General features: G+C 43.5%; 5 protein-coding genes across 5 annotated transcripts; 1 reads left to right on the top strand and 4 right to left on the bottom strand.

The window, feature by feature from the left end:
* Positions 1-7923: 7923 nt before the first annotated feature.
* On the bottom strand, positions 7924-8292 carry LOC145770639 (histone H2B.1-like). The gene has a single exon (XM_082582333.1). The coding sequence runs from the start codon at positions 8287-8289 to the stop codon at positions 7927-7929; it is 363 nt and encodes a 120-aa protein (XP_082438459.1). The 5' UTR covers positions 8290-8292; the 3' UTR covers positions 7924-7926.
* Positions 8293-8557: 265 nt separating this feature from the next.
* On the top strand, positions 8558-9043 carry LOC145770638 (histone H2AX). Its single transcript, XM_082582332.1, has one exon. The coding sequence runs from the start codon at positions 8575-8577 to the stop codon at positions 8950-8952; it is 378 nt and encodes a 125-aa protein (XP_082438458.1). The 5' UTR covers positions 8558-8574; the 3' UTR covers positions 8953-9043.
* Positions 9044-9511: 468 nt separating this feature from the next.
* LOC145770684 (histone H3) lies at positions 9512-10002 on the bottom strand. Its single transcript, XM_082582380.1, has one exon. It carries the CDS (start codon positions 9920-9922, stop codon positions 9512-9514), a length of 411 nt encoding a protein of 136 aa, XP_082438506.1. The 5' UTR covers positions 9923-10002.
* Positions 10003-10209: 207 nt separating this feature from the next.
* Positions 10210-10585, bottom strand: LOC145770474 (histone H4). The gene has a single exon (XM_082582135.1). It carries the CDS (start codon positions 10536-10538, stop codon positions 10227-10229), a length of 312 nt encoding a protein of 103 aa, XP_082438261.1. The 5' UTR covers positions 10539-10585; the 3' UTR covers positions 10210-10226.
* Positions 10586-10792: 207 nt separating this feature from the next.
* LOC145770637 (uncharacterized) lies at positions 10793-11426 on the bottom strand. The gene has a single exon (XM_082582331.1). It carries the CDS (start codon positions 11419-11421, stop codon positions 10828-10830), a length of 594 nt encoding a protein of 197 aa, XP_082438457.1. The 5' UTR covers positions 11422-11426; the 3' UTR covers positions 10793-10827.
* Positions 11427-19267: the final 7841 nt, after the last annotated feature.

Here is a 19267-nt window from a genome sequence, read left to right as displayed (position 1 = left end):
TGCTCGTTTGGATTGCTGAATATGTAATGCTTTTGTTGATCGATCGCGCGCGTCGCCGCGATAACAAATTAGTACCGCAATTTCCGACCAAAGCGAAACGATATCGCGGCGGCGGCGCGCGTGCAATCTCGCGTTGATCCATCTAAAACCTGTGCTTGTGCGGGGTCGATCGACGCCGCCCTGGTCGCAGATCTCCTCTTCAGGGGCCCGATTCTGCCTGACGTTGGCCGCCAAACAAACCGGGTCGTCAGCTGACTGAAGCGCTGGCGAATTGGTTTGACCTGGCTTCTGCCAAGACGCCTCGATAGCAGGCAGCTAAACACTTTTCGGCGACAAACTCATGCGCTTACGATTTTGACGCGGCTGTGTGCAAACAAGCTTGAGTCGGCCCCAGTCCGTGCACGCTTGCGCGATTGCCACGCGCATGGCTCGAACGGACTAGGGCCCAAAAGCACAGCTTTTCGGTCGTCTGTCGCACAGGCCTTGATCTTAGCACGCTCGCAAGGACACGACGGCTCCGCGTGCCTGTCGCAATCGCACGTACGTTTGCCGCCACCTGGCGATGGAAAAACTGGGCCCCTTTTGCAAAGGAACCGCACGGTTGCTTTCGGTGTTGTTCCATTTGCATTGTTTCTTTTCAAATCCTCCTCCAAGAACTCATTGAGCTCATTGCTCATGTAGTACAGGAAGTGTCGGTTGCAAGCAAGGCCACACAACCCAGACAACAAACGGCACAAAATTCAACAAAAGCAAAGAAAGGCGCCGCACGTGCAGCATTGAACAGTATAGCCTAATGGAAGATTGTAGAATGATATTTTGGGTTCTTTTGGAGACTGCAAATTGGGCTACCACAAGATGTTGAGAGCGATAACCAGCTCCATTTCGAACGTTTCGTCAGTCAGAACGACCGACTTTGTCAAGGATCTCATTCTCAAACTGTTTTGCCAAGGATGCTGAGAGACAGGTAAAAACTACCAGTTCAGCAGCATCACGGCACAACATAAAAACCAACTGACGAGACGAAGATGCTTACAAGATGCAAAGGTCCAAAACGCACAAAATTGCCGTTCAATTTTCTTGGCAACGCAGAAGATTCCGTGCGTTTTTGATCTCAAAAAGTTATCTTGCCAGTTCCAATATTGATGACGTGGATGTGCCATCATCATGATCGGACAGGAAAAGAAAAGGGACATGAAAGAAACCCATCACCAGGCTGGAAGCCGACGCGATGTGGCTCGGGAGGGCATGATGATGAGCTCTTGCTACGACCAGTGATCACACAGTATAGCCAAAGACGGTTGAGCTTCGAGATCCAAAGGCATTGTTTCTGGCGATGGATGTGATGAGCTTGTGGATATGTGCGTCGGAGTCCTGATGGTGTTGGTGTAGCTCTCGTCTCTTTTGTGACGCTGTCGTTGCTGTTGAGATCTACAAACACAGACATTTGCAGTGGACAATATTGCTTTGGTAGTCTTTTACATGTAGTGTAAGCCATTTCGGATGGTTGATTGAAGCCTTCGCAAGTGTGCAGAACGGCCTCAAGTGAATTTCCCACTGGGTATCCGATTTGCTTAGATGCTGTTTTAATTTGTGGACAAAAGTGAAGTAGGAAATTCGTTTCATGTTTTCGCTCCTGTGAAGTCTGTTAGATGCTGAGTAGGCTGAGTGGTGTTTTTGAAAGCTATGGAACGTTTAGCGAGTCCTCATCACGACCTCTTGTGGACAGGCGGTGAACCGCCTTGGGGTATTTAAAAAGATCAGAGGAGCGAACAGTGCCGGATTAAGGGTCTGCTGGCCTGTAGGCACATTTCATAAGTGGCCCGAAAATCAGGGTTGCCAACTAAAATATTGAAATTATCAGTGTTGCCAAATCATTGTCACAAAGATCGTTGTTGCAACTATAACACAGGGTACTAAATAACAACTTAGCGCGTTTTTGCAATTGAAAACACGTTAACTAGTTTTTGGAGGTCAATCTTACGGAGTAGATCGCTTTCGATACACAAAAGTGCCAGTGTACCAAGACGTTGTTGACACATTGTTGATCGTTTGACGTCTTTAATTCGTTTCAGTTGTGAAAACGAGCGTTCCCCCGAGCAATTCGTAGCCATTAGAGACAAGTGCATTCTAAGTGCTACTTCAGTGTTCGGAAGTGCATTATAAACACCAGTTGTGTGCAGCATTTTAAACATCTTCTGGGCCCTTCCTGTTGCTGCTGTTTCATCGCGTCTTTGCTCTTTATAGTCTTTATACCAGCACATAAACTGACGAAATTCTGATGGGAAGCCGAAAGAAAGGTCCTTTGAATACACACCAACCAGACCTGCAACAGCAACATCGATGTCTTTAACAGACATGGAGTCGTACTCTGTCAAAACTCCAAACCTCTGCAGCACCATGGAATATGCATCGATACGTTTCTGTAGTCGCTCTTTAGTTGGTCGATGATCACATAAAACGTGTTGATTTTAAATTTTTGCTGGCCCGACATTCCTTCCACTGTCCACATCATCTGTAGCAGCTCCATCACTGACATTCTTCTGTCGCTTTGGTGCTCGCCGACTTTCAGATTTATATATGCTGCTGCCACAGCAATCACGTGCCTGCTGCCAATAACAGTCAAAATTCTCTCTGCACTCATCCAAGAATTTATCCACCAATGGCTAGTGTCAGTTCGATAGTGGAACTTTGAAGCAACTTGCTACTAGTATTGAAGCGCTGCAAAATATTGTTTTGAAGTGACAACATGTTTCAATTCGTCTTTTTTTAAAGATTTTTGCGACCTTTACTTCATCTGGAAATACAGAGCAATTAAGATAAATACTTTTTACTTTAGAAAATAATTATTTTGAAAACATGACCAAATTTCTACTGATTTTAAAGTGGCCTGGATTTTTGACTGGCCTTGTAGGCACGTGCCTACTTTGCCTAATGGTTAATCCGGCACTGGGAGCGAATTATTGTGAGATTTGTACGCGAAAAGACCAATTTTCAGTGCACTTTCAAACAATTAACAATTAAAATTCACTCTCACTCACTATTCACTTTATAAGATAATATTCACTCTAAAAATGCTGAAAAAATCTGCGTGCCAATCACACTTCACACGACTTTTAAACGCTAGCCTATTGTCAAAGGGGAAGATGGGGAAGGTCCAAAGTATCAAGTTATACTCGCGATTTTGACTGCTATCAAGCGCTGCAGATCGGCGTCCAGTCAAATCTGAAGCCTTGCACGTTGACATGGCCTGCGCATATGGGTAAAAGACAAAAACCTGAACAATGTCGTCAACTAGAAAGGAAAGGGACAAACCGAAACCGACAATATCTTAGGCAGGACTTGTCCAACATTATAATTCGTATTTTTGAAACGATTAGACGACTTTGCTTTTAGAATAGACCGAGACATGAAGAACTGATCGCATTGCATGTTTTCGTTTCGGAATCTGGCAATTAACTCTCCATTATGTTAACTTCTGGAGCACTGCCATTGAAAACAGCTTAAAATTGCGCTTCGCTTTTCCCCCCGTCTTGCCAGGTAATCCGGCAGGATCTCGTACAGCATCAGTCAGAAATTCCAACACAAAATTTTTAGCAGGGGGGGCAACATAAAAAAGTGCCAAAGTACACACTTTTATTGAAATTGCCCAGATGTATCGCAACAGCTTTCTCGACTGAGCTTAAGAACACAAACATTGCAATCGGAAATAGGGCCACTGTGACTGCTGGCCGCCGTGACCTGGCCAACAGAACCTGTGCACTTCGCGTTGACTCTGTTTGATATGCAGTAAGCAGCTTAGAAGACCATCGAAAAGGCCTTCCATTCAGATGCAAGGAAATAATTCTGGTCACTTAGAAAGAAAGATTTTTATGTTGCTTTCCAAAAGTGTTAACAGCAGGGCTGATATCAATTTTGTCCAAATAAAGAAAAAAAAAAATTAATGTACACGCTCAGTGCAAACAAACTTTTACTTGGCTATAGGTCCAATCAGAGTTGCCAGACTAATGAAAAGGTCTTAAATCCAAAATAATACAAAAAAAGGCCAAACAAGGAAAATGTTAGATAAAAAAAAATGCCAAATAGATATTTACGTGTTTCTATCAAAGTAATGTCCGTAGTATTCATTTTTATTGATATTTTATGACATGTAGCGGGTTTTAATAAATCGTAGCAAAATTTTTCTGAGAGAGCCCGAAAAATAGCAAGTACAAATGAACTGTAGCGGATGAGTTTTAATCCGCTGCAGTGGCGACATCTGGCACCACTGACTGGCTGAGAGTGTGATAGCAGTCTGACTCGGCGCCGGCGTCACATTACAAGTATTAAACAAGTATAGCACGTGCATTGAACAATGGTGAATACGGTTTTCATCTGGTAAAGGTTACGATGTATGAGAAATATTGCTTATTATGCATTTTGAAGATTAATTTAAAAAAAGGCCAAATTTAAGGCCAAATCTAGAAAAAGGCCAATATTACGGCCTATAGCACGAAAGTAAGACAAAATGTTAGCTGTCATCTGATGTTCTAGAACAGGGGTCACCAAATGGCGGCCCGCGGAAGGTATCAGCGTACAAGTATAACCAAAAAGACTTTTCTTGATGAGTTAAAGAGCATGAAGGCAAAAAATACTTTCCGGGACTTGGCATATTTTTGCTTTGCATAACGATTCCACCGACCGACCAATCAGATTGTAGTTCTAGGTGGAGGTCGCTTAAAGTTATACCAATGCGATGTCCAACTACACTGTCCCGGTGATTGATTAAAATGCCTGTTTTCGAATTTCGAAATTGTCTGTAAACACTATTGTGCATTTCACCGTTATTGTGTTTCATGAGCAGTGTTCCCTTTATACAAGTTTTTGTTGGCAAAATAGGTCGGTATGCAAACTCAATTTATAAAAAAATGGCAAAATATCATATTTTCAAAAAAAATTAAAAGACTTTTTTGGTTGTAATACGAAAATATTTAGCATAGTAGGCTACTGCAAAATGTTGTTAATCAACAAGTCTTGCCATGCTGATGAGCACCGCAAGTGACAGTTGTCTAATAATCAAAAAAAGACGTTTATAGAGATTCTCACAAAAAGGATAAAAAACCGAGTCGTTGCTTTTTCAGAAGGAGCACTGTTCATAAGTTACGACAGAAACGTTTTTTTCGGTGATTTCCACAAGAGTTTGTTTCATGGTGCCTGGTTTCTTTCTCCCTGTTATTGGAGCCTATTTTCACTGATATGTTTGCAGGTCACTATTGTTGCCTGTAATGCGATGTGTCAAACATTTCCTTGTTTACTGAAACAGTTAATTGCAAGACATCTGTTGTGAAGCGAAGTGACGACACCACTCTTGCTTGGCGATGAATATTCTGATAAAACCGCTCGCCTCGTTATAAGTGCGCAAAACAAGTGGCCTCGTTTATTAGGCATTGTTAAAGAAGTCAAAAGTGTTGTTAAAGGAGCTTGGCCTTGCAGTAGCGTTGTTCAACTAATTTTGTTGCTGCGGTATTCGAAGATAAATATTAACATGTAACGCTGGATAGGCTACTGGGTACGAAATGCGTTCTTTTCAACCAACCTAAAATTTTATTAGTGCGGCCCGCCACAACTCTCCTTAGTGCTTAAGTGGCCCGCATGCAAAAAATTCAAGGTCTTTGAGCACTGTTGATTATTAAAAAAAAAAGCAGAAAAACAACAACTTGAGACCAATTTGGAACTATTTTAGAGGGCGCCCGTGTAAAGCTTGAAAAAGTCGCCAGATGAGGACCACCCTATAAGGTGGACGTTATGAAGTAGTAGAAATTGTGACCAGTGCTTTTTCATTTTTTTCCGTTTTGTTGCAGGCCTGCAGCATGGGATTTGTATAACAGCGTATGCTATGTTCAATAAAGCGGTCAACCACATATTGCTCATGAAGGGATTGACCGACTGTGACTATAGTTTGATACCTTGTGGGTGCCCAAACAGGCACGATACAGTTGCGCACATTTATTCAATTCAATTTATTTTTCTTTGTCAGAATGCAAGAGAAATGATATTGTGAAAAAGAAATACAGTAACAAAACCAACAAAAGGAAAAGGTGGCAAAACCTTAATTAATGCTTTAAGACGTGCATGAAAAGATCTAATATTGCGGCATATGCATCGATAAAAATATACTCAAGCAAGGCCTGCAGCATGGGATTTGTATAACAGCGTATGCTATCTTCAATAAAGCGGTCAACCACATATTGCTCATGAAGGGATTGACCGACTGTGACTAGTTTGATACCTTGTGGGTGCCCAAACAGGCACGATACAGTTGCGCACATTTATTCAATTCAATTTATTTTTCTTTGTCAGAATGCAAGAGAAATGATATTGTGAAAAAGAAATACAGTAACAAAACCAACAAAAGGAAAAGGTGGCAAAACCTTAATTAATGCTTTAAGACGTGCATGAGAAGATCTACTGTAATAATATTGCGGCATATGCATCGATAAAAATATACTCAAGCACGGCCACCAAACCTGATACTTTAAAACAAGTAGACGAATTAGTTAGCAATCAGTCGTCTTCTCGTTCGCCAATTCTTGAAGCAATGAGAACACGACTGAACTCTAACAACATCGCAAAAACAAACTAATACACACACACATATCGTAATTAGGCAACGGACTATCAAAACAAGAACTATTTGCAGACTTTATACAGAAATAAAGTGTTCGCAGCAACGACATTAAAAAGCCTATAGATTGCAAAAGAAATACACAACGTGGCAGCTCATTACCAAGATAAAACAGTTAAAAAAGCTTGGTTTTTAAATTAAATTCCTGCACATGTAAGAGCATCATAAGAAAGATGATGATATAGCATAGGGTGTTTTTGGTATCGCCAATATAACAAGAGGTGAATCATCTTTGATAGCGTCAGTGAGGGATGGAGTGTTTTCGAGAGGAGGAGACTCTTTGGTAGTGCCGATGAAGGATGTAGTGTCTGAGTTGTTTCAAGCATCTTTTTCAAACCAACCTAAACAATAATCTCACGAAAAGTCAAGCGATCTTCTGAACAAACGTAACAGCCTATAATAATCAGTAGGAAGTTAGATGCAAGCTTGTAGTAACTTGGTGATATGGCAAACATTAAATTATGCAACACGGTATAGTAGCTTATTCATGGAAGAATAAAGATATTAATCATCATCCTCATCCATTCGGGTGTAATGTATGATAAGATATACGTATAGTAAAATATGTTAATGTACAATATAGTAATATAGGTAGGAAAAATTTACGAAAGTGGCATTTGGAAAGGCATGCTATACCAGGATTTGGTGCAACAATCAATAATAGAGTCAGATGATTAAAGAGTTGCGGCATAGGTTGATTTGGAGAATGCAAGTGCTTTTTCAGGTTACTGCAAAATATTGAAAAGGTTGCGATTTCAGTGATGGTCCCACACTTTAACTCCACTTGTGGCTCCCCAAATCAACAAATACAGAAAGTAGATGTGGTTTGGGCCAATTTATCGTTCTTTGTCCGAATTGAATCTCCACCCGGCATAATGTTTGTGCTCGCTGAAACGTTTTCGGAATCGCAACGAGTGCGGTTGCTTGGCACGGGAAATGTAACGCTTTGCAAGGTAAGAAAAACCTGTCAAGACAGACGTCGGGGGTTAGGACGGAAAGGGCAACTGAAATTAAAGAAGCGACCCAGGTTACCTCAAGGGCTGTGTTTGGTTGAAACGAAAAGGAATTTTCGAAGTCCACCTCAAAGAAAACTTGTCTGGCTCAGTGAGTAATTTCGAACGTCTGCGAAACGGGCGTCGAGGCTTTCGCGAACGAAAAATGCTGATGAAACACAGCAGCCAGCAATCAACCCGGTGAAAAGACTCTTTTGCTTTACAAGGTGGCTCTGAAAAGAGCCGTTTGTTGTTTGAAATGCAGGTCGTCGTTTACTTGGAGCTGGTGTACTTCGTGACTGCTTTGGTGCCTTCGGACACGGCGTGCTTCGCCAGTTCGCCGGGCAACAGCAATCGAACGGCAGTCTGGATTTCGCGACTGCTGATGGTCGCTCTCTTGTTGTAGTGAGCCAGACGGGACGCTTCAGAGGCGATGCGCTCGAAGATGTCATTCACGAAAGAATTCATGATGCTCATCGCCTTGCTGGAGATTCCCGTGTCCGGGTGGACTTGCTTGAGCACCTTATAGATGTAGATGCTGAAACTTTCCTTTCGCTTTGCGCGCCTCTTCTTCTGCTTGTCGGCAGGTGCGGTTTTCTTGACAGCTTTCTTGCTTCCCTTGCTTGCGGACGCCATTTCGCTAGTTTGCTCAAAAGACGAGTGATAAAGCGCGCATCGTAGATTTTTCCTTTATAGCTCGAGCGTATGCAAATGAAGCGTCGAGTGGCTGCTGGATTTGGCCAATGAAAAAAATGAAACGCGCGTCGCTGTTTTTCCATTGGCCAGCGCTGGCGCGCGCCATAAAAACCGTCAGATTTTCGACGACAGCTCGGACGGTATAAAAACTCGTTTCGCGCGCTCTGCTCGGTAAATTCTGATTCTATTTTGTTTTCAACTTTGCAAACCTCAATTAATTGAAACATGTCAGGACGTGGCAAAGGCGGCGGAAAATCCAAGGCGAAGCCAAAGAGCAGGTCGTCGCGAGCTGGTCTTCAATTTCCAGTCGGTCGTGTGCACAGACTCTTGCGCACTGGACATTACTCGGAGCGCGTTGGTGCAGGGGCACCAGTGTACCTTGCGGCCGTGCTCGAGTACTTGAGCGCCGAGGTGTTGGAGTTGGCCGGTAACGCCGCCCGCGACAACAAAAAGACGAGAATCATTCCCCGTCACCTTCAGCTCGCCATCCGCAACGACGAGGAACTGAACAAGCTTCTGGGCGGAGTCACCATTGCACAAGGTGGTGTTTTGCCCAACATCCAAGCCGTGCTCCTTCCCAAGAAGACTTCGAAGAAAGCTTAAGTCGGCGATTTTTGCCTTTCGCACAAAACGGCTCTTTTCAGAGCCACCTCATGTTGCAAAAGATGTAATGAACGCAAAGGTTCTTGTGTTGACACGACCAGCTACAATATGGCCAGGTTTGAGCGTGTGCAATTTCAATGAAATCATGAGCCCAAAATCTCGGTTTTACTAGTCGTGGTGGTTTCGTTTTGAGAGAAGTGTGCTCTTCTCTGCGGTGTCAAATGAAATCGCAGCGGTTGCTGAAAATTTAAATGAATTCGCCCGAAAACATGCTATACCTACAACTACTGAGCATTATGGCTGAAAAGCAATTTCACCGTCATGCACAACGAGCGTAGTTTGCGCTAAATAATAAGCTATTTAGGTAAGGCTACTGGCTGCGCCCTCAAACCAAGGGCTGTTCAAACTGATGTCTCGTTTCGAAAAAAGAAACACCTTGAACATTTTGCTCAGGATCGCCGACAACTTTTCGAATAGCCCTACGCTTTACTCGCGCAGCCAAGTCTCTTTCACAGTGACAGGTGGCTCTGAAAAGAGCCGTTTGATGCGAGGACGACGCTTAAGCGCGTTCTCCGCGGATGCGACGGGCTAGCTGGATGTCCTTGGGCATGATGGTGACCCGCTTGGCGTGGATCGCGCACAGGTTGGTGTCTTCGAACAGGCCGACAAGGTACGCCTCGCTGGCTTCTTGCAGAGCCATGACGGCGCTGCTCTGGAAACGAAGGTCGGTCTTGAAGTCTTGGGCGATCTCGCGAACCAGTCGCTGGAAGGGAAGTTTGCGAATGAGCAGTTCAGTTGACTTCTGGTAACGTCTGATTTCACGCAAGGCGACGGTTCCCGGTCGATAGCGATGAGGCTTCTTGACGCCCCCGGTGGCTGGGGCGCTCTTGCGAGCGGCCTTCGTTGCCAGCTGCTTTCGGGGCGCTTTGCCACCAGTTGACTTGCGAGCGGTCTGCTTAGTTCGAGCCATTTCGCGATTTTTTATTGTTCTTCTCTTGACAAGAGGTCTGACTGCACCGGCAAGCGTGATGGCTTATATAGCGTCGGCGAGCCGAGTCAGGAGAGATCTCATTGGCTCTGAGCAAAGCGCGCGCTCTTTTGTCAGCCAATCGGGCGGCGAGTTGAAAACTGAGCATAATTTCTCAACGACCTTAATTTTCTCGGTCCCGGCGAACCGTGCGTGCCCGAAGGACTCGCGCGGTAAAAGTCTCTTTTCAAAAGTTTAAGTGGCCCTGAAAAGGGCCGGTTTGTTGTTGCTGTCATTGATGAGCCTTCTAACCGCCGAAACCGTACAGGGTTCGTCCTTGGCGCTTCAGCGCGTAAACGACATCGAGGGCGGTGACTGTCTTTCGTTTTGCGTGCTCGGTGTAGGTGACGGCGTCGCGAATCACGTTCTCAAGGAAGACCTTCAACACGCCTCGGGTTTCTTCGTAAATCAAGCCGGAAATGCGCTTGACACCGCCTCGACGAGCGAGTCGCCTGATAGCGGGCTTGGTGATTCCCTGGATGTTGTCACGCAAGACTTTTCTGTGGCGCTTAGCGCCTCCCTTTCCCAAACCTTTTCCTCCTTTGCCACGTCCAGACATTTTCGTAAGATGGATGCAAATACAACAAAAATTCAACACAAAGTGAAATTAACTTAGCAAGTGTTCTTTGACGGCACGTTTGCTGACTTATCTATCGCAATTTCGAACGCCGTCGAAACACTTTCCGGCCGCCAATAGCGCGAGAGATCAACGTCGAAAAATGGCGTCGCATCGCGCTGGACTGGTCGCCGAACGCATCGAAGTGCTCTTTTCACGCAGTGATGGGTGGCTCTGAAAAGAGCCGTTTTGCGAATGCTCACCGCTGCTGCTGACGACGACGTGTGACAGCTCACTTCTTTCCAGATTTCTTCGCCGCTGGCTTCTTGGCCACTTTCTTCGCGGCCGGCTTCTTGGTCTTTTTGCTGGCGGCGGTCGCCTTCTTGGCAGCCGGCTTTTTGACTGCGCCCTTTTTGGCAGACGGTTTCTTGGGGCTGGACTTTTTGACAGCGGTCTTTTTCGATCCGCTCTTGGTCGTCGCCTTCTTGCTCGCAGTCTTTTTGGCAGCGCCACCGGTCGCCGTTTTCTTGACAGTCTTCTTAGCGGCGGTCTTTTTCACCTGGGCAGCTGTCTTCGGCTTTTTGGCAGTCGTCTTCTTTTTCTTCGGCTCGGTTGCAGCCTTGTTGAGCTTGAAGGAACCAGACGCGCCACTGGTGGTGCCTTTGGTACTCACGATCTGCTCGCTGGCGCGTAGCCGCTTAATCGCGGAGCAGACCAGCCTGGTGGCGTTGTCGCCGACCTGGTGATTGTCTTTGATGTACTTCAGAATCTTCTGACGGGAAGATCCGCTTCTGTCTTTGAGAGCACCGATCGCACCTTTCACCATGTCCGCATAGGGAGGGTGCGCGGCGGTTTTCTTTTGCTTTTTCGAAGCGTCGGTTGACATTATTTTGCTCGTTTGGATTGCTGAATATGTAATGCTTTTGTTGATCGATCGCGCGCGTCGCCGCGATAACAAATTAGTACCGCAATTTCCGACCAAAGCGAAACGATATCGCGGCGGCGGCGCGCGTGCAATCTCGCGTTGATCCATCTAAAACCTGTGCTTGTGCGGGGTCGATCGACGCCGCCCTGGTCGCAGATCTCCTCTTCAGGGGCCCGATTCTGCCTGACGTTGGCCGCCAAACAAACCGGGTCGTCAGCTGACTGAAGCGCTGGCGAATTGGTTTGACCTGGCTTCTGCCAAGACGCCTCGATAGCAGGCAGCTAAAGACTTTTCGGCGACAAACTCATGCGCTTACGATTTTGACGCGGCTGTGTGCAAACAAGCTTGAGTCGGCCCCAGTCCGTGCACGCATGGCTCGAACGGACTAGGGCCCAAAAGCACAGCTTTTCGGTCGTCTGTCGCACAGGCCTTGATCTTAGCACGCTCGCAAGGACACGACGGCTCCGCGTGCCTGTCGCAATCGCACGTACGTTTGCCGCCACCTGGCGATGGAAAAACTGGGCCCCTTTTGCAAAGGAACCGCACGGTTGCTTTCGGTGTTGTTCCATTTGCATTGTTTCTTTTCAAATCCTCCTCCAAGAACTCATTGAGCTCATTGCTCATGTAGTACAGGAAGTGTCGGTTGCAAGCAAGGCCACACAACCCAGACAACAAACGGCACAAAATTCAACAAAAGCAAAGAAAGGCGCCGCACGTGCAGCATTGAACAGTATAGCCTAATGGAAGATTGTAGAATGATATTTTGGGTTCTTTTGGAGACTGCAAATTGGGCTACCACAAGATGTTGAGAGCGATAACCAGCTCCATTTCGAACGTTTCGTCAGTCAGAACGACCGACTTTGTCAAGGATCTCATTCTCAAACTGTTTTGCCAAGGATGCTGAGAGACAGGTAAAAACTACCAGTTCAGCAGCATCACGGCACAACATAAAAACCAACTGACGAGACGAAGATGCTTACAAGATGCAAAGGTCCAAAACGCACAAAATTGCCGTTCAATTTTCTTGGCAACGCAGAAGATTCCGTGCGTTTTTGATCTCAAAAAGTTATCTTGCCAGTTCCAATATTGATGACGTGGATGTGCCATCATCATGATCGGACAGGAAAAGAAAAGGGACATGAAAGAAACCCATCACCAGGCTGGAAGCCGACGCGATGTGGCTCGGGAGGGCATGATGATGAGCTCTTGCTACGACCAGTGATCACACAGTATAGCCAAAGACGGTTGAGCTTCGAGATCCAAAGGCATTGTTTCTGGCGATGGATGTGATGAGCTTGTGGATATGTGCGTCGGAGTCCTGATGGTGTTGGTGTAGCTCTCGTCTCTTTTGTGACGCTGTCGTTGCTGTTGAGATCTACAAACACAGACATTTGCAGTGGACAATATTGCTTTGGTAGTCTTTTACATGTAGTGTAAGCCATTTCGGATGGTTGATTGAAGCCTTCGCAAGTGTGCAGAACGGCCTCAAGTGAATTTCCCACTGGGTATCCGATTTGCTTAGATGCTGTTTTAATTTGTGGACAAAAGTGAAGTAGGAAATTCGTTTCATGTTTTCGCTCCTGTGAAGTCTGTTAGATGCTGAGTAGGCTGAGTGGTGTTTTTGAAAGCTATGGAACGTTTAGCGAGTCCTCATCACGACCTCTTGTGGACAGGCGGTGAACCGCCTTGGGGTATTTAAAAAGATCAGAGGAGCGAACAGTGCCGGATTAAGGGTCTGCTGGCCTGTAGGCACATTTCATAAGTGGCCCGAAAATCAGGGTTGCCAACTAAAATATTGAAATTATCAGTGTTGCCAAATCATTGTCACAAAGATCGTTGTTGCAACTATAACACAGGGTACTAAATAACAACTTAGCGCGTTTTTGCAATTGAAAACACGTTAACTAGTTTTTGGAGGTCAATCTTACGGAGTAGATCGCTTTCGATACACAAAAGTGCCAGTGTACCAAGACGTTGTTGACACATTGTTGATCGTTTGACGTCTTTAATTCGTTTCAGTTGTGAAAACGAGCGTTCCCCCGAGCAATTCGTAGCCATTAGAGACAAGTGCATTCTAAGTGCTACTTCAGTGTTCGGAAGTGCATTATAAACACCAGTTGTGTGCAGCATTTTAAACATCTTCTGGGCCCTTCCTGTTGCTGCTGTTTCATCGCGTCTTTGCTCTTTATAGTCTTTATACCAGCACATAAACTGACGAAATTCTGATGGGAAGCCGGAAGAAAGGTCCTTTGAATACACACCAACCAGACCTGCAACAGCAACATCGATGTCTTTAACAGACATGGAGTCGTACTCTGTCAAAACTCCAAACCTCTGCAGCACCATGGAATATGCATCGATACGTTTCTGTAGTCGCTCTTTAGTTGGTCGATGATCACATAAAACGTGTTGATTTTAAATTTTTGCTGGCCCGACATTCCTTCCACTGTCCACATCATCTGTAGCAGCTCCATCACTGACATTCTTCTGTCGCTTTGGTGCTCGCCGACTTTCAGATTTATATATGCTGCTGCCACAGCAATCACGTGCCTGCTGCCAATAACAGTCAAAATTCTCTCTGCACTCATCCAAGAATTTATCCACCAATGGCTAGTGTCAGTTCGATAGTGGAACTTTGAAGCAACTTGCTACTAGTATTGAAGCGCTGCAAAATATTGTTTTGAAGTGACAACATGTTTCAATTCGTCTTTTTTTAAAGATTTTTGCGACCTTTACTTCATCTGGAAATACAGAGCAATTAAGATAAATACTTTTTACTTTAGAAAATAATTATTTTGAAAACATGACCAAATTTCTACTGATTTTAAAGTGGCCTGGATTTTTGACTGGCCTTGTAGGCACGTGCCTACTTTGCCTAATGGTTAATCCGGCACTGGGAGCGAATTATTGTGAGATTTGTACGCGAAAAGACCAATTTTCAGTGCACTTTCAAACAATTAACAATTAAAATTCACTCTCACTCACTATTCACTTTATAAGATAATATTCACTCTAAAAATGCTGAAAAAATCTGCGTGCCAATCACACTTCACACGACTTTTAAACGCTAGCCTATTGTCAAAGGGGAAGATGGGGAAGGTCCAAAGTATCAAGTTATACTCGCGATTTTGACTGCTATCAAGCGCTGCAGATCGGCGTCCAGTCAAATCTGAAGCCTTGCACGTTGACATGGCCTGCGCATATGGGTAAAAGACAAAAACCTGAACAATGTCGTCAACTAGAAAGGAAAGGGACAAACCGAAACCGACAATATCTTAGGCAGGACTTGTCCAACATTATAATTCGTATTTTTGAAACGATTAGACGACTTTGCTTTTAGAATAGACCGAGACATGAAGAACTGATCGCATTGCATGTTTTCGTTTCGGAATCTGGCAATTAACTCTCCATTATGTTAACTTCTGGAGCACTGCCATTGAAAACAGCTTAAAATTGCGCTTCGCTTTTCCCCCCGTCTTGCCAGGTAATCCGGCAGGATCTCGTACAGCATCAGTCAGAAATTCCAACACAAAATTTTTAGCAGGGGGGGCAACATAAAAAAGTGCCAAAGTACACACTTTTATTGAAATTGCCCAGATGTATCGCAACAGCTTTCTCGACTGAGCTTAAGAACACAAACATTGCAATCGGAAATAGGGCCACTGTGACTGCTGGCCGCCGTGACCTGGCCAACAGAACCTGTGCACTTCGCGTTGACTCTGTTTGATATGCAGTAAGCAGCTTAGAAGACCATCGAAAAGGCCTTCCATTCAGATGCAAGGAAATAATTCTGGTCACTTAGAAAGAAAGATTTTTATGTTGCTTTCCAAAAGTGTTAACAGCAGGGCTGATATCAATTTTGTCCAAATAAAGAAAAAAAAAAATTAATGTACACGCTCAGTGCAAACAAACTTTTACTTGGCTATAGGTCCAATCAGAGTTGCCAGACTAATGAAAAGGTCTTAAATCCAAAATAATACAAAAAAAGGCCAAACAAGGAAAATGTTAGATAAAAAAAAATGCCAAATAGATATTTACGTGTTTCTATCAAAGTAATGTCCGTAGTATTCATTTTTATTGATATTTTATGACATGTAGCGGGTTTTAATAAATCGTAGCAAAATTTTTCTGAGAGAGCCCGAAAAATAGCAAGTACAAATGAACTGTAGCGGATGAGTTTTAATCCGCTGCAGTGGCGACATCTGGCACCACTGACTGGCTGAGAGTGTGATAGCAGTCTGACTCGGCGCCGGCGTCACATTACAAGTATTAAACAAGTATAGCACGTGCATTGAACAATGGTGAATACGGTTTTCATCTGGTAAAGGTTACGATGTATGAGAAATATTGCTTATTATGCATTTTGAAGATTAATTTAAAAAAAGGCCAAATTTAAGGCCAAATCTAGAAAAAGGCCAATATTACGGCCTATAGCACGAAAGTAAGACAAAATGTTAGCTGTCATCTGATGTTCTAGAACAGGGGTCACCAAATGGCGGCCCGCGGAAGGTATCAGCGTACAAGTATAACCAAAAAGACTTTTCTTGATGAGTTAAAGAGCATGAAGGCAAAAAATACTTTCCGGGACTTGGCATATTTTTGCTTTGCATAACGATTCCACCGACCGACCAATCAGATTGTAGTTCTAGGTGGAGGTCGCTTAAAGTTATACCAATGCGATGTCCAACTACACTGTCCCGGTGATTGATTAAAATGCCTGTTTTCGAATTTCGAAATTGTCTGTAAACACTATTGTGCATTTCACCGTTATTGTGTTTCATGAGCAGTGTTCCCTTTATACAAGTTTTTGTTGGCAAAATAGGTCGGTATGCAAACTCAATTTATAAAAAAATGGCAAAATATCATATTTTCAAAAAAAATTAAAAGACTTTTTTGGTTGTAATACGAAAATATTTAGCATAGTAGGCTACTGCAAAATGTTGTTAATCAACAAGTCTTGCCATGCTGATGAGCACCGCAAGTGACAGTTGTCTAATAATCAAAAAAAGACGTTTATAGAGATTCTCACAAAAAGGATAAAAAACCGAGTCGTTGCTTTTTCAGAAGGAGCACTGTTCATAAGTTACGACAGAAACGTTTTTTTCGGTGATTTCCACAAGAGTTTGTTTCATGGTGCCTGGTTTCTTTCTCCCTGTTATTGGAGCCTATTTTCACTGATATGTTTGCAGGTCACTATTGTTGCCTGTAATGCGATGTGTCAAACATTTCCTTGTTTACTGAAACAGTTAATTGCAAGACATCTGTTGTGAAGCGAAGTGACGACACCACTCTTGCTTGGCGATGAATATTCTGATAAAACCGCTCGCCTCGTTATAAGTGCGCAAAACAAGTGGCCTCGTTTATTAGGCATTGTTAAAGAAGTCAAAAGTGTTGTTAAAGGAGCTTGGCCTTGCAGTAGCGTTGTTCAACTAATTTTGTTGCTGCGGTATTCGAAGATAAATATTAACATGTAACGCTGGATAGGCTACTGGGTACGAAATGCGTTCTTTTCAACCAACCTAAAATTTTATTAGTGCGGCCCGCCACAACTCTCCTTAGTGCTTAAGTGGCCCGCATGCAAAAAATTCAAGGTCTTTGAGCACTGTTGATTATTAAAAAAAAAAGCAGAAAAACAACAACTTGAGACCAATTTGGAACTATTTTAGAGGGCGCCCGTGTAAAGCTTGAAAAAGTCGCCAGATGAGGACCACCCTATAAGGTGGACGTTATGAAGTAGTAGAAATTGTGACCAGTGCTTTTTCATTTTTTTCCGTTTTGTTGCAGGCCTGCAGCATGGGATTTGTATAACAGCGTATGCTATGTTCAATAAAGCGGTCAACCACATATTGCTCATGAAGGGATTGACCGACTGTGACTATAGTTTGATACCTTGTGGGTGCCCAAACAGGCACGATACAGTTGCGCACATTTATTCAATTCAATTTATTTTTCTTTGTCAGAATGCAAGAGAAATGATATTGTGAAAAAGAAATACAGTAACAAAACCAACAAAAGGAAAAGGTGGCAAAACCTTAATTAATGCTTTAAGACGTGCATGAAAAGATCTAATATTGCGGCATATGCATCGATAAAAATATACTCAAGCAAGGCCTGCAGCATGGGATTTGTATAACAGCGTATGCTATCTTCAATAAAGCGGTCAACCACATATTGCTCATGAAGGGATTGACCGACTGTGACTAGTTTGATACCTTGTGGGTGCCCAAACAGGCACGATACAGTTGCGCACATTTATTCAATTCAATTTATTTTTCTTTGTCAGAATGCAAGAGAAATGATATTGTGAAAAAGAAATACAGTAACAAAACCAACAAAAGGAAAAGGTGGCAAAACCTTAATTAATGCTTTAAGACGTGCATGAGAAGATCTACTGTAATAATATTGCGGCATATGCATCGATAAAAATATACTCAAGCACGGCCACCAAACCTGATACTTTAAAACAAGTAGACGAATTAGTTAGCAATCAGTCGTCTTCTCGTTCGCCAATTCTTGAAGCAATGAGAACACGACTGAACTCTAACAACATCGCAAAAACAAACTAATACACACACACATATCGTAATTAGGCAACGGACTATCAAAACAAGAACTATTTGCAGACTTTATACAGAAATAAAGTGTTCGCAGCAACGACATTAAAAAGCCTATAGATTGCAAAAGAAATACACAACGTGGCAGCTCATTACCAAGATAAAACAGTTAAAAAAGCTTGGTTTTTAAATTAAATTCCTGCACATGTAAGAGCATCATAAGAAAGATGATGATATAGCATAGGGTGTTTTTGGTATCGCCAATATAACAAGAGGTGAATCATCTTTGATAGCGTCAGTGAGGGATGGAGTGTTTTCGAGAGGAGGAGACTCTTTGGTAGTGCCGATGAAGGATGTAGTGTCTGAGTTGTTTCAAGCATCTTTTTCAAACCAACCTAAACAATAATCTCACGAAAAGTCAAGCGATCTTCTGAACAAACGTAACAGCCTATAATAATCAGTAGGAAGTTAGATGCAAGCTTGTAGTAACTTGGTGATATGGCAAACATTAAATTATGCAACACGGTATAGTAGCTTATTCATGGAAGAATAAAGATATTAATCATCATCCTCATCCATTCGGGTGTAATGTATGATAAGATATACGTATAGTAAAATATGTTAATGTACAATATAGTAATATAGGTAGGAAAAATTTACGAAAGTGGCATTTGGAAAGGCATGCTATACCAGGATTTGGTGCAACAATCAATAATAGAGTCAGATGATTAAAGAGTTGCGGCATAGGTTGATTTGGAGAATGCAAGTGCTTTTTCAGGTTACTGCAAAATATTGAAAAGGTTGCGATTTCAGTGATGGTCCCACACTTTAACTCCACTTGTGGCTCCCCAAATCAACAAATACAGAAAGTAGATGTGGTTTGGGCCAATTTATCGTTCTTTGTCCGAATTGAATCTCCACCCGGCATAATGTTTGTGCTCGCTGAAACGTTTTCGGAATCGCAACGAGTGCGGTTGCTTGGCACGGGAAATGTAACGCTTTGCAAGGTAAGAAAAACCTGTCAAGACAGACGTCGGGGGTTAGGACGGAAAGGGCAACTGAAATTAAAGAAGCGACCCAGGTTACCTCAAGGGCTGTGTTTGGTTGAAACGAAAAGGAATTTTCGAAGTCCACCTCAAAGAAAACTTGTCTGGCTCAGTGAGTAATTTCGAACGTCTGCGAAACGGGCGTCGAGGCTTTCGCGAACGAAAAATGCTGATGAAACACAGCAGCCAGCAATCAACCCGGTGAAA

This window comes from Aplidium turbinatum, chromosome 5, assembly GCF_918807975.1.
Source record: "Aplidium turbinatum chromosome 5, kaAplTurb1.1, whole genome shotgun sequence".
NCBI lineage: Eukaryota > Metazoa > Chordata > Ascidiacea > Aplousobranchia > Polyclinidae > Aplidium > Aplidium turbinatum.
Note: the sequence above shows the minus strand (reverse complement) of the source record. Positions and strands in the feature narration are given on the sequence as shown.

What these genes read in the sequence shown, in the direction of transcription:
- LOC145770684 (XM_082582380.1), bottom strand. Translation starts at nt 9,922, where the DNA reads ATGGCTCGAACTAAGCAGACCGCTCGCAAGTCAACTGGTGGCAAAGCG.
- LOC145770637 (XM_082582331.1), bottom strand. Translation starts at nt 11,421, where the DNA reads ATGTCAACCGACGCTTCGAAAAAGCAAAAGAAAACCGCCGCGCACCCT.
- LOC145770474 (XM_082582135.1), bottom strand. Translation starts at nt 10,538, where the DNA reads ATGTCTGGACGTGGCAAAGGAGGAAAAGGTTTGGGAAAGGGAGGCGCT.
- LOC145770639 (XM_082582333.1), bottom strand. Translation starts at nt 8,289, where the DNA reads ATGGCGTCCGCAAGCAAGGGAAGCAAGAAAGCTGTCAAGAAAACCGCA.
- LOC145770638 (XM_082582332.1), top strand. Translation starts at nt 8,575, where the DNA reads ATGTCAGGACGTGGCAAAGGCGGCGGAAAATCCAAGGCGAAGCCAAAG.